Below are 22100 nucleotides of genomic sequence, written 5' to 3' on the forward strand. Positions count from 1 at the left end.
AGTTTTTTTTTTAAATTAAATATTGAGGTAATTTAAATTTGTATTATTTTTATGTTTATTTTTTATTATTATTATTAATTCCTCTACATAATCTATGTATTTTTATGTTTTAGATTGCAAAGAAGACAAGAAAGCAAATGAAAGAGGCATCTAGAAAAATCAGAGATTCATTAGAGCAAAACTCCAAGTTGAACCACAGTTACATAATTCTTTTTCCACAGTTATCGCCCCATGAGAACCATCCTGTAGATGTGGAGGTAAGTTATGTTTTCCAAATTATTTGTAGCAGAACGTGTAATGAACTCCGTGTGCAATCTTCAGCCTGATCCCTGTCGTCATTAATCACCCCAATCATCTACTTATGATCCCGGTCCTGAGTTATGGTTATTATTCACATTCATATATAATTCATCCCACAGTAATAATGCTGGGTTCCCGGTGTGGCAAGAAATGGTCCTTTTCCTTTTTAACCGTGATTAATAAAAAAAAAACAAAAAAACTGTACTTATTGTGCTCAAGCATGAAAGGTTGATACTCCTCCTCCGTTGAGTGTTCCTCTGCCTGTGACCACATGCATTTTTCTCCTTGTTCATCCAGACAACATCACCTCATCGCGAGGAAAGATCCTAAACTAGTAGTGCAATAATATATAAGGCCAAGAGAAGTGTATTTACCCATTTTAGTTTCAGGCCCCAGATGAAGCCAGCTTAGGCGAAACTCTTGTTGGGCAGATGAAGACTTTTTTTCAATTTATTGCTGTAATAAAAGTTAATGGTTTCAGCCCTCTCCGCTTAAATATTTTTTTATTTTCATGGTGGCTTTTTTAATCATTATTTGACTTCTTATGCCTACAACTCCGGTCATGCTTATTAAAGAAATTGCACATGAAAGGATGTTTTTCAGTGCCAATATCTAAGGCTTCTAACCGGTCTTATGAGGGTTGTCCAGGTGTTGAGCCAAACTATCTGTTATTGATTACCTATATCCCGGAAAACCCTTTTAATCATTTCCACCTGCAATGATATTAGTCTTAATTTTACTTTTCAAGATGTAATTGTTGCCGGCTGAAATATTCAGTTGATGTTGCTTGCTGCAGTTATGTTCCATTTTTCCTCATTTTCCCTTTATTTTGTCATAAACCAGTGTGATAATCAACGTCTTCTCACCACGAAGATCATTTATCAATATTAAAGAGAATCTATCACCAGGTTTTTGCTACTATATCTGAGAGCCGCATGATGTAGAGACAGAGAGCCTGATTCCGGCAATGTGTCACTTACTCGACTGCTTGCAGCAATTTTGCTTAAAAATTTTTCTCTGCTACAGATCTAGTGGTTCTCTGAATGCTGAGCCCTGTATAACTGCATAGGCAGAATGCTGCCAATAAGTGATGGGGGGTGTGGCTGGACTACCTGGCAAGCGAAGTAGTCCACTAGTGATAATCTCCTGCTAATAAAAGTTTTATTTTATAAAAAAAAAAAGTAGGGTCTCTGCTCCTACATCATGCTTGTCTCAGATTAGTAAAAACCTGATGACAGATTCCCTGTAAGTCTGTATAAAATGTGTTTTCTCCTTCGCCTCATTGGGGGACACAGACCGTGGGTGTATGCTGCTGCCACTAGGAGGCTGACCCTAAGTGATACAAAAAAAGTGATCTCCTCCCCTGCAGTATACACCCTCCTGCTGGCTCTCCGCTAACCAGTTCTTGCTTAGTGTCCGTAGGAGGCACACGGATGGGTTTGCTATTCAGACCCAAAACTCTATTATTTTATTTTTACCTTTTACATTTTTGTTTTTAGATTTTATTTTTTCCACGGACGAATGGGGCGACGGATCCTTTCAAGGTTCCGATCTCCCCGAACCATCAACAGGTGAGCACGGAGAATGTCGCCTCTCTGTATCCTCTCCTGCGACGTGGGATGCCAGGCCTGGGCTGAGTCTTAGGGGTGACTGGTCCCTTCAAGGGCACTGATCTCCCCGCACCCTGAACAGACGAGCACATGGAGTATCGCCTCCACGTACCCTCTTCCCCAGCCAGGCCTAATGCCGGACAACTGGCCCTGTCCACCCGGGGGCTGAACCCCGTGGATGTACAGAGGCCCCTCTCTATGGCGTCCGAGCAGCCCCCACTGTCCCACCACTGTGAAAGCAGATGGCACAAAGAGGCGGACGGCTCCTCTCCACCTCCCTAACAAAGTGATGGTCTATTGAGGCTTACACCTTTATCCCTGCACCGTCCACACTGCAAAACCTGACCTGCAGCAGAACAGTAGAGTGCGCGCGCTTTCCTCGGCGCTGAAACCCAGTCATCGCGGCGGCTCCATGCCGGGACGCGCACCGATGGTGAGTGGATCTAGTCAGCGGTGGCCTCTGCAGCAGGATATTCATATGCTGACAGGCAGCCTCAGCCACTTCCCTGTGGCCCACCTCCCTGAGGTAACGCTTGGCCGGCTGCAAAAATTTAGCCCCCGGCTTCGGCCGATGTGTAGGCCGCATTCCCGAAGCTGTGCCCGCACTATGGCGCGCTAAGGCGGCTCAGCCCGCTTTTCCACCTCTTCTCGCCTGGCACGGGAACGCTCATTTTTCTCGGCCACTACAACGCCCCTCACTTCTACCACTGGTATCGCTCCCGCCGGCTGCAGAAATTTAGGTCCCGGCTTGGGCCTATTCATGGAAGTCTCGAGGCTCCACCCACATCGTGTCTGTTGCTCCGCCCCCCAAATTGGCGCTTCTCGCCCTCTGCGAGTTTTTTACCACATCTGCAACTCCCGGCCGGCTCACACAGGGTCGATGGTTTTTGCATTAAAGGGGCACAACAGCTACATCAGTACCCGGGTAAGGAAGTACCTGATCAGTATGCCCTGGTCTTAAAGGCACATGACCAGTATGCCCTGGTCTTAAAGGCACATGACCAGTATGCCCTGGTCTTAAAGGCACATCAGTATGCCCTGGTCTTAAAGGCACATGACCAGTATGCCCTGGTCTTAAAGGCACATCAGTATGCCCTGGTCTTAAAGGCACATGACCAGTATGCCGTGGACTTAAAGCCACATGACCAGTATGCCCTTGTGTTAAAGGCACATGACCAGTATGCCCTGGTCTTAAAGGCACATGACTAGTATGCCCTGCTCTCAAAGGCACATGACCAGTATGTCCTGCTCTTAAAGGCACATGACCAGTATGCCCTGCTCTTAAAGGCACATTACCAGTATTCCCTGCTCTTAAAGGCACATGACCAGTATCCCCTGCTCTTAAAGGCACATGACCAGTATTCCCTGGTCTTAAAGGCGCACGACCAGTATTCCCTAGTCTTAAAGGCGCACGTCCAGTATTCCCTGGTCTTAAAGGCGCATGACCAGTATGCACTGGTCTTAACCCCTTTCTGACCTCGGACGGGATAGTACGTCCGAGGTCAGAACCCCCGCTTTGATGCAGGGCTCCGCGGTGAGCCCGCATCAAAGCCGGGACATGTCAGCTGTTTTGAACAGCTGACATGTGCCCGCAATAGCGGCGGTTGAAATCGCGATTCACCCGCCGCTATTAACTAGTTAAATGCCGCTGTCAAACGCTGACCGGCATCTAACCGACGCTTCCGGCCGGGCGGCCGTAAATGAGCGCATCGCCGACCACCGTCACATGATCGGGGGTCAGCGATGCTTCTGCAGAGTAACCATAGAGGTCCTTGAGACCTCTATGGTTACTGATCCCAGGTAGCTGTGAGCGCCACCCTGTGGCTATTGAAGCATGGCAAAAGTAAATTCAGAATCGCCCGATCTATCAATAAAAAAAAAGGATTAACCAGATCGCTAAACAGCGTAGCGAGAAAAAAATTCGAAACGCCAGAATTACGTTTTTTGGGAGCCCCGACATTGCATTAAAATGCAATAACGGGCGATCAAAAGAACGTATCTGCACTGAAATGGTATCATTAAAAACGCCAGCACGGCACGCAAAAAATAAGCCCTGAACCAACCCCAGGTCATGAAAAATGGAGATGCTACGGGTGTCGGAAAATGGCGCAATTTTTTTTTTTTTTTTTTAGCAAAGTTTGGAATTTTTTTTCACCACTTAGATAAAAAATAACCTAGTCATGTTAGGTGTCTATGAACTCTTAATGACCTGGAGAATCATAATGGCAGGTCAGTTTTAGCATTTAGTGAACCTAGCAAACAAGCCAAACAAAAAACAAGTGTGGGATTGCACTTTATTTGCAATTTCACCGCACTTGGAATTTTTTTCCCGTTTTCTAGTACACGACATGCTAAAACCAATGATGTCGATCAAAAGTACAACTTGTTTTGCAAAAATAAGCTCTCACATGGCCATATTGACGAAAAAATAAAAAAGTTATGGCTCTGGGAAGGAGGGGAGCGAGAAACGAACACAGAAAAATGGAAGGGGGTCATGAAGGGGTTAAAGGCACATGATCAATCCGAAGCCGGTCACCCTAAATGAGCTCAGGAGCCCTCCGCCGCTGATCCCAGTTTATTCCAGAGTACCTAGTTCTCCTCAGTGGACTTTGTCACTGACCGCAATCCATGGTTTTTCTGACCAAGAGATTGAATCCCTCTGTGATCCCTCTGTGGCTCGGAGTGCTCGCAGGACCGATATACATGGTCCCTCTCCTACATGGGAGCCGTCGGGTAGCAGGGGCCGCAAGTATTCTAGAAACTTACAGGCGTCTAGAAACATACAGGCATCTAGAAAACAGAAGTTTCATTTCCTGATCTCTATCCCCAATGATTTGCTGAGAACAAGGCTCTGAATATGGATCGGATATTGCCTTGGATCTGGACTTGCCAGAGCTTCAGAAAAGGATGGACTCGCCTATTTATATCATCAACCAAATTGACGAGCGATTCACTGGACAGAAGCCTTTACGTGAGATGCGATGCCTGGTCTGATTTTTAAGGGCGTCGGGTCCTTTAAAGGGCACCGATCTCCTCACACCATCAACAGACGAGCACATAGAGTGTCGCCTCCATGTATCCTCTTCTGCATCCAGGCCTAACGCCAGACACCCTGCCCTGTCCACCCGGGGACCTGAACTCTGTGGATGTACAGAGGCATCCTTTTTGGCATCCGAGCACCCGCCTTTAAATCACTATTTAGCAGATGATGCAAGAAGGCAGACGATCCCTCTCTACTTCCATGTTAAGAGGATGGTGGATCGAGGGTTCCTAATTTTCTACTCTGCACCGTCAAAAGAGAGCAGCGATGGCAAGAGACAGCTTTTTACCTGACCTTCTGGATGCAGCTGCGCATTCTGCCACTTGGCAGATTACCCGGGTAGAATCTCTTGTGGTATACCTGCTAGTATCCCTGCCTGATATATCATCAATTAAAAATACCACGGACTGGCAGATGGCAAATCTGGTTCGTTCCGTCTTGTGGCTTCGGGTTCAGCGCTCTACCCTTCCTTAGCCGCCGCATGGGTTGCTTGAGCAATAGTTTCCTGGTCGGAGACCCTAACTACTTTGATTCACACCAGTAACCTTTTCTTGAAGACAGTACAGCTGGCCAATCAAATCTTCTAAGCGGGAGACTAACAAGGGATCGTATGTTTCCTACAGACCCAACCAGCAGTGGAAGGGTTGTCCAGGACAGTCTAGATCTAAGGGATCTTGGTTCCAAAAAGGGGGAATGAAAAGTAAGACCGACCCTGGACCTCAAACTTATAACAACCTTTGACAGGGTCTTCATTCTTCGGATGGAGTTCCTCCGCTCAGCCATTACTTCAACAGAAAAAGGTGGAGTTCCTGGCATCCATTGACATTCGGGATGCTTACCCTCACATTCCTATTTTTCCCCTCTTCAAAAATTCCTTTGCTTTTCCATTCGCGAACAGTATTTTCAAGTCACGACCTTGCCCTACGCCCTGGCTACCACACCCAGAGTATTCGCAAGGGTCATGGTGGTTGTCATGTTCCTCTTGCACCCTAGAAGCGTGGTCGTCCTGCCCTATTTGGTCGACTTTCTAGCCGCTCTTCCAGGACTACGCTGAGTCGTCTATATCACTTGCGATACCCTCTCACCGGGGCTGGCAGCTAAACTTAGACAAGTTTTCCTCATTTCCAGCCCAGCAGATCCTTTTTGAGGTTGATCCTGCACACTTCCAGAAGGATGGTAATTCTCCCTCGAGACAAGGTCGTGGCCCTTCAACAGGGAGCTTGCGCACTTGATCACTTATCCCCTCATTTCATTCGATTCGCTAGGAGGGTTCTGAGGGAAAAATGGTGAGACAATGGAAGCAGTTTCCTTCACTCCGTTCGTTTTCAGCAAGTCAATCAGGCTTTCAGAGGGTAGTCTCTGAGCTCCTTCCTCATCCAGGGCCTTTCTCCCGATTCAATGGTTATTAGTGACTACCAAAGCCAGTCTTCTTCTCCCGATCATTACTCTGGGGATCCGAACGGTACGGCTAATCCTACAGCAAGTCCACTGCCTTCTGGCGGGTCACCCCATCCGAATTCAATTGGATAATGCTGCGGCTGTGCCATACGTCAATCATCTAGCAGGTACCCACGGTCAGGCGCCATGGCCGAGGTACCCCACATTCTCTGATGGTCCGAGATCTATCATTCGGTGATCTCGGCAGTACATATCCCTGGAGTAGAACTCTGGGCGGCAGACATATTCAGCCGTCAGGGTTTCTCCTGAAGTGAGTGGGAACTTCACCCAGAAGTCTTCCATCAGATCTGCCTTCACTGGAGCTCTTCAGTTGTAGATCGGATGGCGCCCAGCCTGGACGCCATTGTACTCGAGTGCATGGTTCGGCCTCGTGATCCAAGAGCCATCGCAGTGCATGCTCTGGTTCTTCCATGGTACCAGTTTCCATAACCCCTCTTCTACTACTACCAAAAGCCTTTCGGAAGCAGAAACGGCCCCAATGATCCTCGGAGATCCGTACTGACCACGTCAGTTTTTTTGTTTGCGGAGCTAGTATCTTTCCGTCTTATTGCAACAAAACTGCAAGTAGAGACTTTCTCGCAGGGAATATCCACATGTAGTTCTTCCCATTCGCATACCGTTAGATTTTCGGGACCTTAATGGTCCTGGGGTCTTACAGTAGACTCCTTTTGATGGACAGATTTTTCTATCAGGGAAGGCCGCCCTTTTTTCTCTTCGATCTTGTCATCCTGATGAGTTTTCAGAGCTTGCCGCTCTGCTCTTTTAGACTTTTTTCCTTATTACCATCAAGGCAAGGTTGCCCTCAGGCCATCTCCTTCCCTTGTTACCAAGGTGGTATTGTATTCCCACTGTTACAGGGGCATCGTCCTTCCCTCATATCTTTCGGCTCTAGTCCACAACACGGAATGGGTTCCCCAAAATAATGACGAACTGAGTACTCAGAGTAGGTACGTATCGAGGACGGCGTCCTTCCGAAGATTGGACACTTTATTTAGGCTTCCTGTCGGTAAGAAGAAGGCTTCCTGACGGTTACAGGAAGGGTTTAGCCATTTCATCGGCCATGTTAGCCTGGTGGATTCGTTTCACCGTCCAGGAGTCCTTCCGTGCTATATGTCAGCCTATCTCCCTGTCTATCAAGGGATCTAGGCACCAGAAGTCGGCAAGCACACCTTCAAGCTTGCGGATTCGTCCAGTCCGCATGCAATCTTGAAGCACTATAATTCCCACACTTCCACAGATGTGAGTCTAGGCAGGCGGACTCTACAGGCCACGGTGGCGCACTTGTAAGTAGCGGTTATACAGGGCCTGATCTGATGTTGACCCCACCCAGGGACTGCTTTGGGACGTCCCACGGTCTGTGTCTCCAAATGAGGCGAAGGAGAAATAGGGATTTTTGTGTACTCACCGTAAAATCCTTTTCTCCGAGCCATTCATTGGGGGACACAGCTCCCACCCTGTTATTAGCTTGTGCTTGTTTTATAATTTGACATGCTATACTCTCATATATAATAAGACAAGCTATACTCTCATATGTTGTTATTGATCTCCTACTGCTTTTGCACCGAACTGGTTAGCTGAGAGCCAGCAGGAGGGTTTATACTGCAGGGGAGGAGCTACCTTTTTTGTATCACTTAGTGTCAGCCTCCTAGTGGCAGCAGCATACACCCACGGTCTGTGTCCCCCAATGAATGGCTCGGAGAAAAGGATTTTACGGTGAGTACACAAAAATCCCTATTTACATTCTCTATTCATACCTGCATGACTTCTGTATACAATGTTAATATACTCTTTATATTGTCTTTTAGGAGATGATGCTCTCCCATGAATCCTACCAGCTGGAAATGTTCCATTCCTTAGAGAACGCTTTGCAGGCCATTAGTGAGTTTGAGGAAAGTACAAATTCCAATTATATAGTTCTAGAAAAGCAGAAAGACTTTGGGGATGAAGGTAATTTCACTGCAGAGGTTTCTGTGACTGTTCACGTCTTTATTCCTATTACTTTTTGGCATAAAATTCTGTAATGTTGATGAGTTGGGGCTTTTTCCCAAGCTGTGAAGAATGTGATCTTTAAGCAATGTGTGGATTCGTCCTTAGGGCAACGTGTTGCGCGACAGTGCTACGTTACATCTAATGATTGCCAATTAGGCCATCTTGCAACCTGCGACTTAAAATAAAAAAAACAGCCCTGCAGTCAATTCTGAGCGCAGTTGGGGCACCCAGAAATGGCCACTGCGCGGTGGAAGGAGATGTGGGGTTACAGTTCTCTATACTTTTGCATTTCCAGCAGTCGGAGCACCAGGGGTCAGCGGGGTCGGATCTCAACCGATCAGATATTAATGATCTGTAATAAACTGCAAGCGCCTTACTCCACATGTGGCCCGCTTCTAATGTTTTACTGTTTTCAAAAAGCATAAAAATTGCGAAAACCAATCGGGACGGACATGTAGTAAGGATCAACCTCTATTCCCGGGGCAAGAAGAAGAGCAGGTCTGCAGCTTAGTGTATTTTTCAGGCTATAAGATGCTCTTTTTTCACCCCAAATTTTGAAGGAAAATAGGGGGGGGGGGTGTATTATAATCCGAATGCAGGCTTACTTGGTTTGTGGCGGTGGTGGAGCAGGTGAGCAGAGCAGAGTGCATAAATGCTTTCCCGGCAGCCATTTTCCTGAAGCTGTGGCCGCTAGAGGCGGCACGTGCACGGATTGGGATCTCGGCTTAGCCGAGATCTCAATCTGCGCACGTGTCACTGGAGGCAGCCATTTTCCTGAGGCTGTGGGACCCTGCACCACACAACGTACTCTTCTCTGCCTAACCTCCGACACCGGGCCCGCAGCATCGCACCAGTATCCCACCCAGGGCCCACAGCAGCGCCCCACTTCTGCCACCGCCAGCTTTCTGAAGAAGAGACCATGCCTCCTGTGACCCTGCTCCACCGGCCCCCAGGTAAGATACCTTAAATTCGGACTATAATATGGACACCCATCTTATAAAAATCCTTTTTTTTCTTATTTTGCACCCCAAAATTTGGGGTGCGTGAAAGGCTAAGTTCACATGTTGCAGAATTGCCGCGGAAATTTCCGCGGCAATTCTGCAACTCCTGCCGCGGGTATCTCGCATGTGGAATTGGCATGCGTATTCCCGCTAAACATTAGTGTTTTGCAAACTGATTGATAGGTTGGTCACACTTGTCAAACATACTGTTATGCGGGTGAGCTGAAATATAATGTTTTTTCTTTTCAAACATAGTGTTTAACAAGTGTGACCAACTTTTTACTATTGATGCTGCCTATGCAGCATCAATAGTAAAAAGAGCTAATGTTAAAAATTATTTTTAAAAAATGGTTATTCTCACCTTCCGATGGCCCCGGATCTCCTCAGCGGTGCACGCGGCGGCTTCCGTTCCCATGGATGCTTTGCGCGAAGGACCTGTGATGACATCACGTATCCGCGACGTCATCCCAGTTCCTTCGCACACAGCATTCCTGGGAACGGAAGCCGCCGCGTGCACCGCTGAGAGGCGGGAGGACTCCGGGGGCCATCGGAAGGTGAGTATATCCTTATTTTTTATGTTTTTTTTAAACAATTATATTGTGCCCAGTCCGTGGTGGAAAGTCTCCTCTCATCCACCCTGGGTACTATTTGTACATGATCCGCTTACTTCCCGCATGGTGGGCATAGCCCCATGCGGGAAGTAAGCGGATCAATGCATTCCTATGTGTGCGGAATCCCCGCGATTCCGCGTATTAATGAACATGCTGCGTTTTTTTCCGGAATGCATTTCCGCTCCGGGAAAAAACGCATGTGCGTACAAAATGCGGATTGCATTTTATTAATAGGATGCTTAATGTGAGCATTTTTTTCGCGGTTTTATAGCTTTTTATAGTGAAAAAAACATTAAAAATCCGGAATGTGTGCACACAGCCTTATAGTCCGAAAAATAAGGTACTATTGCTGGATATATTTTTAGGGCACAACTGCATTTTTGGGGGGGTGGGTGGGTAGGTTTAAGACGTTTAAGAAAGTCCGACACTGTTTTTCTAGTTGCAGCCGCCTGTGTTGAATCATGGGCACAAAGTGTCTATCTATACACACACAGCGAAATATAATCTATTGATGGTCCTTAATACTGTATTTTATTGGACAGTTTATATTGCTTAATGATGCCATAAATAAATAGTTACCTTGTATTGAAATTTTTCCAGAATTCAGGCCCTCAGGAAAGTTTACCCTGCATTGGAAAGGACCGGTCATTGATGACGTCTCCCTACTGGAGTATTCGGGAGTCCCTTTCATAATCGTGGGAAGGCAGGTATTAGGATGCCATTTCGGAAAGGATAGGGCAGCAGCTCAAAAAAGACCTGCCGAGTTTGCGAGTCAGACAGAGGTAGATAATATGCGGAACGGATTTTAATATTTGTAATATTTTCTGTACATCTTTATAAACATATTATACTATTTTGATCCATGCATGCTAAGAAATAAAGCCAACTTGCAAATGGTGTAGATAAAAAAAAAAAAATCCTAAAAATTCTAGAGATGAGTAAACCGTTTTGAAGGAAATAAGTCGCTACATCTAAAGTGTGATTTGCCGAAATTTTTAGAATTCGATTTGTCCGAATTTTGTTAAACTTGCTTCTTCTCTTAAAGATCTCCAGACCCGATTCATCATTGCATTTCTGCCAATTTTTTTGGGGGCATAAATACCTTCTTAATTTGTGATTGGCGAGAAAATAAACAATTTGCGCCCTTTAAGTCATCTTTTGTGATTTAGTTACTTTTCTGATTTTGTAGTTCAATATGGCCTTTACAGACGTTTTACACTGATTCCTGAAATGCAACTTTTGTTAAAAAAATAAATAAGTAATTAAAGACACTAAAATTGCCACAACTTGACTTTTCCTACACCCCCTTCCTCATTAGTGACTTAACGTACACCAGCAAAAAGGCATACTTTTGTCCAAAATTTGACTTTTTGCACTAAAAAAAAGACAATTTTTGGCTTTACCCCAAATTCTTGAATTGCATGTGCCATTTTTATTAATTTAGTACAAAAAATAGTGAAAACCACAAATCAAGAAAGAAAAGTGACTTAACAAAAAAAGAAAAAAGTAAATTATGAATTGGGGTCATGGGTCTTCATATATACACTAAGGTAGTGCTGAAATTCACTTTTAAAATGTTGTGCTTATCCCTGCTCCGCTTTATTGATAGGTCCCCACTAGTGATGAGTGAGCGTGTTGGGATAAGGTGTTATTTGAGCATGCTCGCGTGCTAACCGAGTGTCTTTGGAGTGCTCGAATAATATGTGGCTGCATGTCTTGTGGCTGTTAGACTGCCGCAACACATGCAGGGATTACCTAACAGTCGAGCATCCACCTATACGCCAATAGGGATGCTGCAAGTATGTAAAACTTAGGATTCGTTGATGAAAGGCCAGTCTAGATTTCCTGTTGTCTGTGGGTTTTTTCATATAGCTATTTCATCTTCTTTTTATTATTTTATAGATTGCATATTGTCCTTTGGTAAAACGAAGAAAATTAATAATGCAAAATACAAAGAAAATGAACTGTCCAGCCAAAATCTATATATATCATATAATGAAATTTCCAGACTTTCAGGTATAGTAATACACGATATATCACTGATGTATATTTGCACTTAGTTTGCATTACACTGTGTTCCAAATTATTATGCAAATTGGATTTAAGTGTCATAAAGATTTATTTGTTTTGTTTTTCAAATAAACTCGTGGATGGTATTGTGTCTCAGGGCTCAATGTATCAGTGAAATCAATCTTAAACACATGTGATAATTAGTTTTCCAGGTGATTCTAATTAAAGGAAAACTACTTAAAAATGATGTTCCATATTATTAACCCCTTAATCCCGTATGACGTACTATACCGTCGAGGTGGGGTGGGCCTTAATTCCCGGTGACGGGATAGTACGTCATACGCGATCGGCCGCGCTCACGGGGGGAGCGCGGCCGATCGCGGCCGGGTGTCGGCTGCATATCGCAGCTGACATCCGGCACTATGTGCCAGGAGCGGTCACGGACCGCCCCCGGCACATTAACCCCCGGCACACCGCGATCAAACATGATCGCGGTGTACCGGCGGTACAGGGAAGCATCGCGCAGGGAGGGGGCTCCCTGCAGGCTTCCCTGAGACGATCGGTACAAGGTGATGTACTCACCTCGTACCGAACGTCTTCTCCCTGCAGGCCCCGGATCCAAAATGGCCGAGGGGCTGTATCCGGGTCCTGCAGGGAGCACTTCCGGGTCGGAGCAGGCTGCAGATGAAAGCTGCAGCCTGCACGGCTGTAAGTGAGATCGGAGATCTCACAGAGTGCTGTGCACACTGTGAGATCAGCGATCTGTAATGTCCCCCCCTGGGACAAAGTAAAAAAGTAAAAAAAAAAATTTCCACATGTGTAAAAAAAAAAAAAAAAAAATCCTAAATAAATAATAATAAAAAAAAAAAATATTATTCCCATAAATACATTTCTTTATCTAAAAAAAACAAACAAAAACAATAAAAGTACACATATTTAGTATCGCCGCGTCCGTAACGACCCAACCTATAAAACTGGCCCACTAGTTAACCCCTTCAGTAAACACCGTAAGAAAAAAAAAAAAAAAACGAGGCAAAAAACAACGCTTTATTACCATACCGCCGAACAAAAAGTGGAATAACACGCGATCAAAAAGACGGATATAAATAACCATGTTACCGCTGAAAACGTCATCTTGTCCCACAAAAAACGAGCCGCCATACAGCATCATCAGCAAAAAAATAAAAAAGTTATAGTCCTGAGAATAAAGCGATGCCAAAATAATTATTTTTTCTATAAAATAGTTTTTATCGTATAAAAGCGTCAAAACATAAAAAAATGATATAAATGAGGTATCGCTGTAATCGTACTGACCCGACGAATAAAACTGCTTTATCAATTTTACCAAGCGCAGAACGGTATAAACGCCTCTCCCAAAAGAAATTCATGAATAGCTGGTTTTTGGTTATTCTGCCTCACAAAAATCGGAATAAAAAGTGATAAAAAATGGTCACGTGTCCGAAAATGTTACCAATAAAAACGTCAACTCGTCCCGCAAAAAACAAGACCTCACATGACTCTGTGGACCAAAATGTGGAAAAATTATAGGTCTCAAAATGTGGAGACGCAAAAACTTTTTTGCTATAAAAAGCGTCTTTTAGTCTGGTTTCACACTTGCGTTTTTATCTGCATGCGTTTTTTAAAAAAAACGCATGTGTGAAAAAAATGCATGTAAACGCGGTAAAACGCATGCGTTTTTATAGAAAAACACAAGAAAACAAGAAAAAAACAAAAAACCCTAACCCTACCCCTAACCTGAAATACGTGGCACTGAAATACGTGGCACTGAAATATACGTTTATATACGTATATACGTATATAAGTGCCACGATATTTCAGTGGCCACGTATATAAGTGCCACGTATTTAAGTGCCACGATATTTAAGTGGCCACGTATTTAAGTGCCACGTATTTAAGTGCCACGTATTTAAGTGCCACGTATTTAAGTGCCACGTATTTAAGTGCCACGTATTTACGTGCCACGTATTTACGTGCCACGTATTTTTCAGTGCCTGAAATACGTGGCACTGAAATATCATGGCACTTAAATACGTGACACTTATATACGTGGCACTTATATACGTGGCACTTATATACGTGGCACTTATATACGTGGCACTTACATACGTGGCACTTACATACGTGGCACTTACATACGTGGCACTTACATACGTGGCACTTACATACGTGGCACTTACATACGTGGCACTTATATACGTGGCACTTATATACGTGGCACTTATGACTGTCAGAAAATGTTCAGTAAACGGTTAGGGGTAGGGTTTCAGGTAGAATTGGGGAGTTTCCACTGTTCAGGCACATCAGGGGCTCTCCAAACGCGACATGGCGTCCAATCTCAATTCCAGCCAATTCTGCGTTGAAAAAGTAAAACAGTGCTCCTTCCCTTCCGAGCTCTCCCGTGCGTCCAAAAAGGGGTTTACCCCAACATATGGGGTATCAGCGTACTAGGGACAAATTGAACAACAACTTCTGGGGTCCAAGTTCTCTTGTTATCCTTGGGAAAATAAAAATTTGGGGGGCTAAAAATCATTTTTGTGGGAAAAAAAATATGTTTTATTTTCACGGCTCTGCGTTGTAAACTGTAGTGAAACACTTGGGGGTTCAAAGTTCTCACAACACATCTAGATAAGTTCCTTGGGAGGTCTAGTTTCCAATATGGGGTCACTTGTGGGGGGTTTGTACTATTTGGGTACATCAGAGGCTCTGCAAATGCAACGTGACGCCTGCAGACCAATCCATTTAAGTCTGCATTCCAAATGGCGCTCCTTCCCTTCCGAGCTCTGTCATGCGCCCAAACAGTGGTTCCCCCCCCACATAGGGGGTATCAGCGTACTCAGGACAAATTGGACAACAACTTTTAGGGTCCAATTTATCCTGATACCCTTGTGAAAATACAAAACTGGGGGCTAAAAAATCATTTTTGTGAAAAAAAAAATAATTTTTATTTTCACGGCTCTGCGTTATAAACTGTAATGAAACACTTGGGGGTTCAAAGTTCTCACAACACATCTAGATAAGTTCCTTGGGGGGTCTAGTTTCCAATATGGGGTCACTTGTGGGGGGTTTGTACTGTTTGGGTACATCAGGGGCTCTGCAAATGCAACGTGACGCCTGCAGACCAATCCATTTAAGTCTGCATTCCAAATGGCGCTCCTTCCCTTCCGAGCTCTGTCATGCGCCCAAACAGTGGTTCCCCCCCACATAGGGGGTATCAGCGTACTCAGGACAAATTGGACAACAACTTTTAGGGTCCAATTTATCCTGATACCCTTGTGAAAATACAAAACTGGGGGCTAAAAAATCATTTTTGTGAAAAAAAAAATAATTTTTATTTTCACGGCTCTGCGTTATAAACTGTAGTGAAACACTTGGGGGTTCAAAGTTCTCACAACACATCTAGATAAGTTCCTTGGGGGGTCTAGTTTCCAATATGGGGTCACTTGTGGGGGGTTTGTACTGTTTGGGTACATCAGGGGCTCTGCAAATGCAACGTGACGCCTGCAGACCAATCCATTTAAGTCTGCATTCCAAATGGCGCTCCTTCCCTTCCGAGCTCTGTCATGCGCCCAAACAGTGGTTCCCCCCCACATAGGGGGTATCAGCGTACTCAGGACAAATTGGACAACAACTTTTAGGGTCCAATTTATCCTGATACCCTTGTGAAAATACAAAACTGGGGGCTAAATTTCATTTTTGTGAAAAAAAAAAAAAAAAATATTTTCACGGCTCTGCGTTATAAACTGTAGTGAAACACTTGGGGGTTCAAAGCTCTCAAAACACATCTAGATAAGTTCCTTAGGGGGTCTACTTTCCAAAATGGTGTCACTTGTGGGGGGGTTTAATGTTTAGGCACATCAGGGGCTCTCCAAACGCAACATGGCATCCCATCTTAATTCCAGTCAATTTTGCATTGAAAAGTAAAATAGCGCTTCTTCCCTTCTGAGCTCTGCTATGCGCCCAAACAATGGTTTACACCCACATATGGGGTATCGTCGTACTCAGGACAAATTGCACAACAACTTTTGTGGTCTAATTTCTTCTCTTACCCTTGGGGAAATAAAAAAATGGGGGTGAAAAGATCATTTTTGTGAAAAAATATGATTTTTTATTTTTACGGCTCTGCATTATAAACTTCTGTGAAGCACTTGTTGGGTCAAAGTGCTCACCACACATCTAGATAAGTTCCTTAGGGGGTCTACTTTCCAAAATGGTGTCACTTGTTAGGGGTTTCAATGTTTAGGCACATCAAGGGCTCTCTAAATGCAACATGGCGTCCCATCTCAATTCCAGTCAATTTTGCATTGAAAAGTCAAATGGCGCTCCTTCCCTTCCGAGCTCTGCCCTGCGCCCAAACAATGGTTTACACCCACATATGGGGTATCAGCGTACTCAGGACAAATTGCACAACAATTTTTGGGGTCCAATTTCTTCTCTCACCCTTGGGAAAATAAAAAATTGGGGGTGAAAAGATCATTTTTGTGAAAAAATATGATTTTTTATTTTTACGGCTCTGCATTATAAACTTCTGTAAAGCACTTGTTGGGTCAAAGTGCTCACCACACATCTAGATAAGTTCCTTAGGGGGTCTACTTTCCAAAATGGTGTCACTTGTGGGGGGTTTCAATGTTTAGGCACATCAGGGGCTCTCCAAATGCAACATGGCGTCCCATCTCAATTCCAGTCAATTTTGCATTGAAAAGTCAAATGGCGCTCCTTTGCTTCCAAGCTCTGCCATGCGCCCAAACTGTGGTTTACCCCCACATATGGGGTATCAGCGTACTCAGGACAAATTGTACAACAACTTTTGGGGTCTATTTTCTCCTGTTACCCTTGGTAAAATAAAACAAATTGGAGCTGAAATAAATTTTGTGTGAAAAAAAGTTAAATGTTCATTTTTATTTAAACATTCCAAAAATTCCTGTGAAACACCTGAAGGGTTAATAAACTTCTTGAAAGTGGTTTTGAGTACCTTGAGGGGTGCAGTTTTTAGAATGGTGTCACACTTGGGTATTTTCTATCATATAGACCCGTCAAAATGACTTCAAATGAGATGTGGTCCCTAAAAAAAAATGGTGTTGTAAAAATGAGAAATTGCTGGTCAACTTTTAACCCTTATAACTCCGTCACAAAAAAAAATTTTGGTTCCAAAATTGTGCTGATGTAAAGTAGACATGTGGGAAATGTTATTTATTAAGTATTTTGTGTGACATATGTCTGTGATTTAAGGGCATAAAAATTCAAAGTTGGAAAATTGCGAAATTTTCAAAATTTTCGCCAAATATTCGTTTTTTTCACAAATAAACGCAAGTTATATCGAAGAAATTTTACCACTAACATGAAGTACAATATGTCACGAGAAAACAATGTCAGAATCGCCAAGATCCGTTGAAGCGTTCCAGAGTTATAACCTCATAAAGGGACAGTGGTCAGAATTGTAAAAATTGGCCTGGTCATTAACGTGCAAACCACCCTCGGGGCTTAAGGGGTTAAGCAGGTCACAGTTTTCAAGAAACATGGGAAAGAAAAGGGATCTCTCTGCTGCTGAAAAGCATCAAATACTGCAATGCCTTGGCGAAGGGATGAAAACATTAGAAATTTCCCGAAAACTTAAGCGTGATCATCGTAGTGTTAAGAGATTTGTGGCTGTATCTGAGCACAGATGTGTTTATACTGATAAAGGCATAATGAGGAAGATTTCTGCCAGGCAAGTTCATTGGATTAAGAGAGCAGCTGCTAAAAAGCCATTACAAAGCAGCAAACAGTTATTTGAAGCTGCTGGTGCCTCTGGAGTCCCTCGAACCTCAAGGTGTAGGCTCCTTCAAAGGCTTGCTGTGGTACATAAACCTACTATTCGGCCACCCTTAAACAGTGTTCACAAGCAGAAATGGTTGCATTGGGCCCACACATACATGAAGACTAATTTCCAAACAGTCTTGTTTACTGATAAGCGTTGAGCAACCCTGGATGGTCCAGATGGATGGAGTAGTGGATGGTTGGTGGATGGCCACTATGTCCCAACAAGGCTGCAACGTCAGCAAGGAGGTGGAGGAGTCATGTTTTGGGCCGGAATCATGGAGAAACAGCTCGTAGGGCCCTTCAAGGTTCCTGAAGGTGTGAAAATGACCTCTGCAAAGTATACTGTATAGAGTTTCTGACTGACAACTTTCCTCCATGGTATAAAAAAGAAGAAATGTGCCTTCAGGAGCAAAGTCATCTTCATGCATGACCATGCACTATCATACTGCAAAGAATACCTCATTGGCTGCTATGGGCATAAAAGGAGATAAACTCATGGTGTGGCCACCATCTTCCCCTGACCACAACCCTATAGAGATCCTTTGGAGTATCATCAAGCAAAAGAGCTATTAGTGTGGGAGGCCGTTCACATCCAAACAGCAGCTCAGGGAGGGAAGAAATACAAGCAGAAACTCGCCAAAAACTCACAAGTTCAATGGATGCAAGAATTGTGAAGGTGACATCAAAGAAGGGATCCTATGTTAACATGTAACTTGGCCCGTTAGGATGTTTTGTAGTTAAATAGATTTTTTTGTTCAGTGAATGTGACCTCCTAATGCTGCAAATTCCACAAATGAGCATTTTCAGTTCTTTAAAACATTTCAAATGTTTAAAAATTCTACTGTGCCTAATAATTTGGAACAGTGCATTTTACGTTTTTATTCATTTTGGAGATTATACTGTTATCATTGGGAGGTTTCTTCAATAAAATTCGATGTATACTCTAACGGGTGATTACTTTTATTAGACTGACTGTCATTTGCACCAACCATTTAGGAAAATCTGATAAAAATGTCAGTTGCATAATAATTTGGAACATAGTGTATATAACTATATTGGACCTGTGCACAGAATGCATTCAAAGGCACTATGCTTTAAAAGGCCTAGCACGGTCTGAAATTTAAAAATAATAATTGTATCCTCACTTATCAATCCACCAGTCTCCGTATCCCTGCCCGGGTCCCCCACTGGTTCTCTTAAATCTTCATCTAACCTGGATCGTGTGTGACCACTGCAGTTTCTGATTCTTAGCAGTGTTCACATTCCATTTCTGGGGGCCTTTGGGATGACCAACAGAAATAAAATTCCATGGCAGACGGGCTTCGTGTGCAGCCTTGGCAATTGATATAGGCCACAACAGTAGCATTGTCTAATTGAACCCTGATCGGCAACCCCTGGACTAAGTGCTGCCAATGTAGGAGAGCTAGACGGACGGCTCTGAGTTTCAGCACACTTATTGGGTGAAGTCTTTCCTGACTGCTCCAGACTCACTGAACCATCAAGTGACGGAAGATTGCTCACCAGCCAGAAAGGCTGACATCTGTGATAAGCACCTGCTACCAAAAGACTGAATGGGACGAAAAGAGTAACCCTGAGTTAACAGGGGTGACTTTAACCACCACTTGAGAGACTGGCAAAGGAGGAGGCAAATAGGCCGATCTAGGGTCCTCTTCCCTCTGTACCAGTCTGCCATTGTTAGTTTTGTTTACTGTAAGTGATATCTGAAATTTGTATGTAACCCCGCCTAAAGTAGAGCACCATGGAATTAATGGTGCTATATAAATTATTAATAATAATAATAAAGTATTGGCCTGTCCCAAAATGCTAGAAGTGTGTTCTCAAGAGACCTTGACTGAAATTGAGCAAGCGCCACTGCCTCGAACGTCGTCGCCATATTTCCTAGGACCTTCTCTTCTGGAAGAAATGCTGATTCCTGAACGGTGTCGAACACCATTCCCAGAAACTGTAGCTGCTGTGTGGGGACCAAAATAGACTTTGTTTTGTTGACAATCCAACTGGATCGCTCCAAAGCCTGTAGAACGATCTGTAGGCTCTCTAGATTCTGAGCAAAGGATGGCTATTTGGCAAGAATATCATCCGGGATTGATACTAATGCGAAAAAACGTAAGGGAAAGGGCGATTGACATCTCGGCAAGATCCTGATGGGAGTTATTTCTCTGTTGCTGGAGGAGGGATTTGCGTTTAATGGCACATTGGTTAAAGGGTTGAGCAGCTGTTGAGGGCTCGGCTGTGCCATATTGAGTGATTGACCGGAGGGGATAGTAATGATTAATACGTATGGGGGAGGTGGGTTATGCCGGGTACTGCAAATTGGTTTGGTAATTTCTCTACATGTTTATTTAAGTTGGAATGTTGGGAAAAAACAAAAACTGTGGGAAATTCGGATTGTTACTGCAGCGGGAGGCGCATGGAGAGGGTTAAGTAAGGGAGAGTGTTCGCAATGGGTGGTGGAGACCCACTCTTGATGAGAGGAAGAATGTGTTATATTGGGTGGGTTAGGGGGGCAAGTTGGGAGTTGGTAGGGGGGGTGGGAGGGATTAGACAGCTCGTACTTGGAAAAGTGGATACTATGAAGGATGATGAGCCGTATGATGGGGGACCGCATTAAAATATTGAGTTGGAATGTAAGAGGCCTAGCAGATAAAACTCGACGGGCGGCAAGTCTGCAGTATGTTCGAGAACAGAGGGTCTCAATGATATGCCTGCTGGAGACACATTTAGTGCGGGAAAAGGTGGATGTATTGAACAGGCGCTGGATACAGAGGGCATACCATTCTACCTTCTCAATGTACTCTAGGGGTGTGTCGGTGTTGGTACCTGTGGGAGTGCAGTATGAAGAGGTGATGGTACAGGAGGCTGTGGATGGTCAGTATGTGGTGGTGCAATGCAAAATAAATGGAGTGTTGATGTGTATAGCGGCGATGCGTATTCCGCCTCCATACTCAAGTAAGAAAATTAGAGAGGTGCTGGAGAGGGTGGAAAGCTGGGGCCCGATACCATTTCTAATTATTGGGGATCTTAATAATATATGTGATGACTTTTGGGATAAAAATAAAAACTCCCAGAATAGGACAGTGGGACACATTACTACTGTACGTTTGGGACTTATATTCGTGAAGTGGGTATGACTGATCTATGGAGAGTTAGGCATGTTGCGGAAAGGGGGTATTCATGTTATTCACCGGCTCATGGTACTCTATCCAGAATTGATTTGGCACTGGGCAACCGTCTGTTGGACACGATGGTAGGGGATGTGAGATATTTGCCTAGGGCCCTCTCGGACCATAGTCCAATTGAGGTGGAGTTTCGGCCGATGGGGACAGGGGCCGTGAACAGAAGAGAGTGGAAGATTCACCCTAACTGGCTGCACAGTATAGATCTAGATAAGATAAAACGGGAGTTGGTGGAATTTTTTGAGCTGAATGATGGGAGTGTAGATACTCTTAGGCCATGTGCACACGTTCAGTATTTTTCGCGTTTTTTTCGCTATAAAAACGTGATAAAAACACGAAAAAAACGCTAACATATGCCTCCCATTATTTTCAGTGTATTCCGCATTTTTTGTGCAAATGTAGCCTTTTTTTCCGCAAAAAAATCGCATCGCGGAAAAAAAAGCAACATGTTCATTAAAATGCGGAATTGCAGGGGATTCCGCACACCTAGGAGTGCATTGATCTGCTTACTTCCCGCACGGGGCTGTGCACACCATGCGGGAAGTAAGCAGATTATGTGCGGTTGGTACCCAGGGTGGAGGAGAGGAGACTCTCCTCCACAGACTGGGAACCATATAATTGGTAAAAAAAAAGAATTAAAATAAAAAATAGTCCTATACTCACCTTCGATGTCTTCCCGCCTCTCCGCTGCATGCTGCCGCTTCGGTTTCTAAAGCTGGTGTGCGGTGAAGGACCTGCGATGACGTCACTGTCTTGTGATTGGTCGAGACCGGTCATGTGACCGCTCACGTGACCGCGACGTCATGGAAGGTCCTGAACCACAACGGCATCTATAGGAACGGACGCCTGCAGGTGAGTATAACCATGTTTTTTATTTTTTTTATTTTTTTTAAACATTCTATCTTTTACTATAGACGCTGCATCTATAGTAAAAAGATGGTCACACTTGTCAAACGCTATGTTTGACAAGTGTAACCAACCTGTCAGTCAGTTTTCCAAGCGATGCTACAGATCGCTTGGAAAACTTTAGCATTCTGCAAGCTAATTACGCTTGCAGAATGCTGAAAAAA

At 44.2% G+C, this 22100-nt stretch overlaps 1 protein-coding gene across 1 annotated transcript in view; it reads left to right on the forward strand.

The window, feature by feature from the left end:
- LOC143764550 (uncharacterized) overlaps positions 1-22100 on the forward strand; it is a 47303-nt gene that overhangs the window by 14755 nt on the left and 10448 nt on the right. The window contains exons 6-9 of the mRNA XM_077250215.1: positions 114-257; positions 8214-8355; positions 10610-10791; positions 11912-12025. Of these exons, the coding sequence (XP_077106330.1) occupies positions 114-257; positions 8214-8355; positions 10610-10791; positions 11912-12025 (582 nt within the window). The remainder of the gene's footprint in view (positions 1-113; positions 258-8213; positions 8356-10609; positions 10792-11911; positions 12026-22100) is intronic.

The sequence above is a fragment of the Ranitomeya variabilis genome, chromosome 4 (genome assembly GCF_051348905.1).
Source record: "Ranitomeya variabilis isolate aRanVar5 chromosome 4, aRanVar5.hap1, whole genome shotgun sequence".
NCBI classification, from domain to species: Eukaryota; Metazoa; Chordata; class Amphibia; order Anura; family Dendrobatidae; genus Ranitomeya; species Ranitomeya variabilis.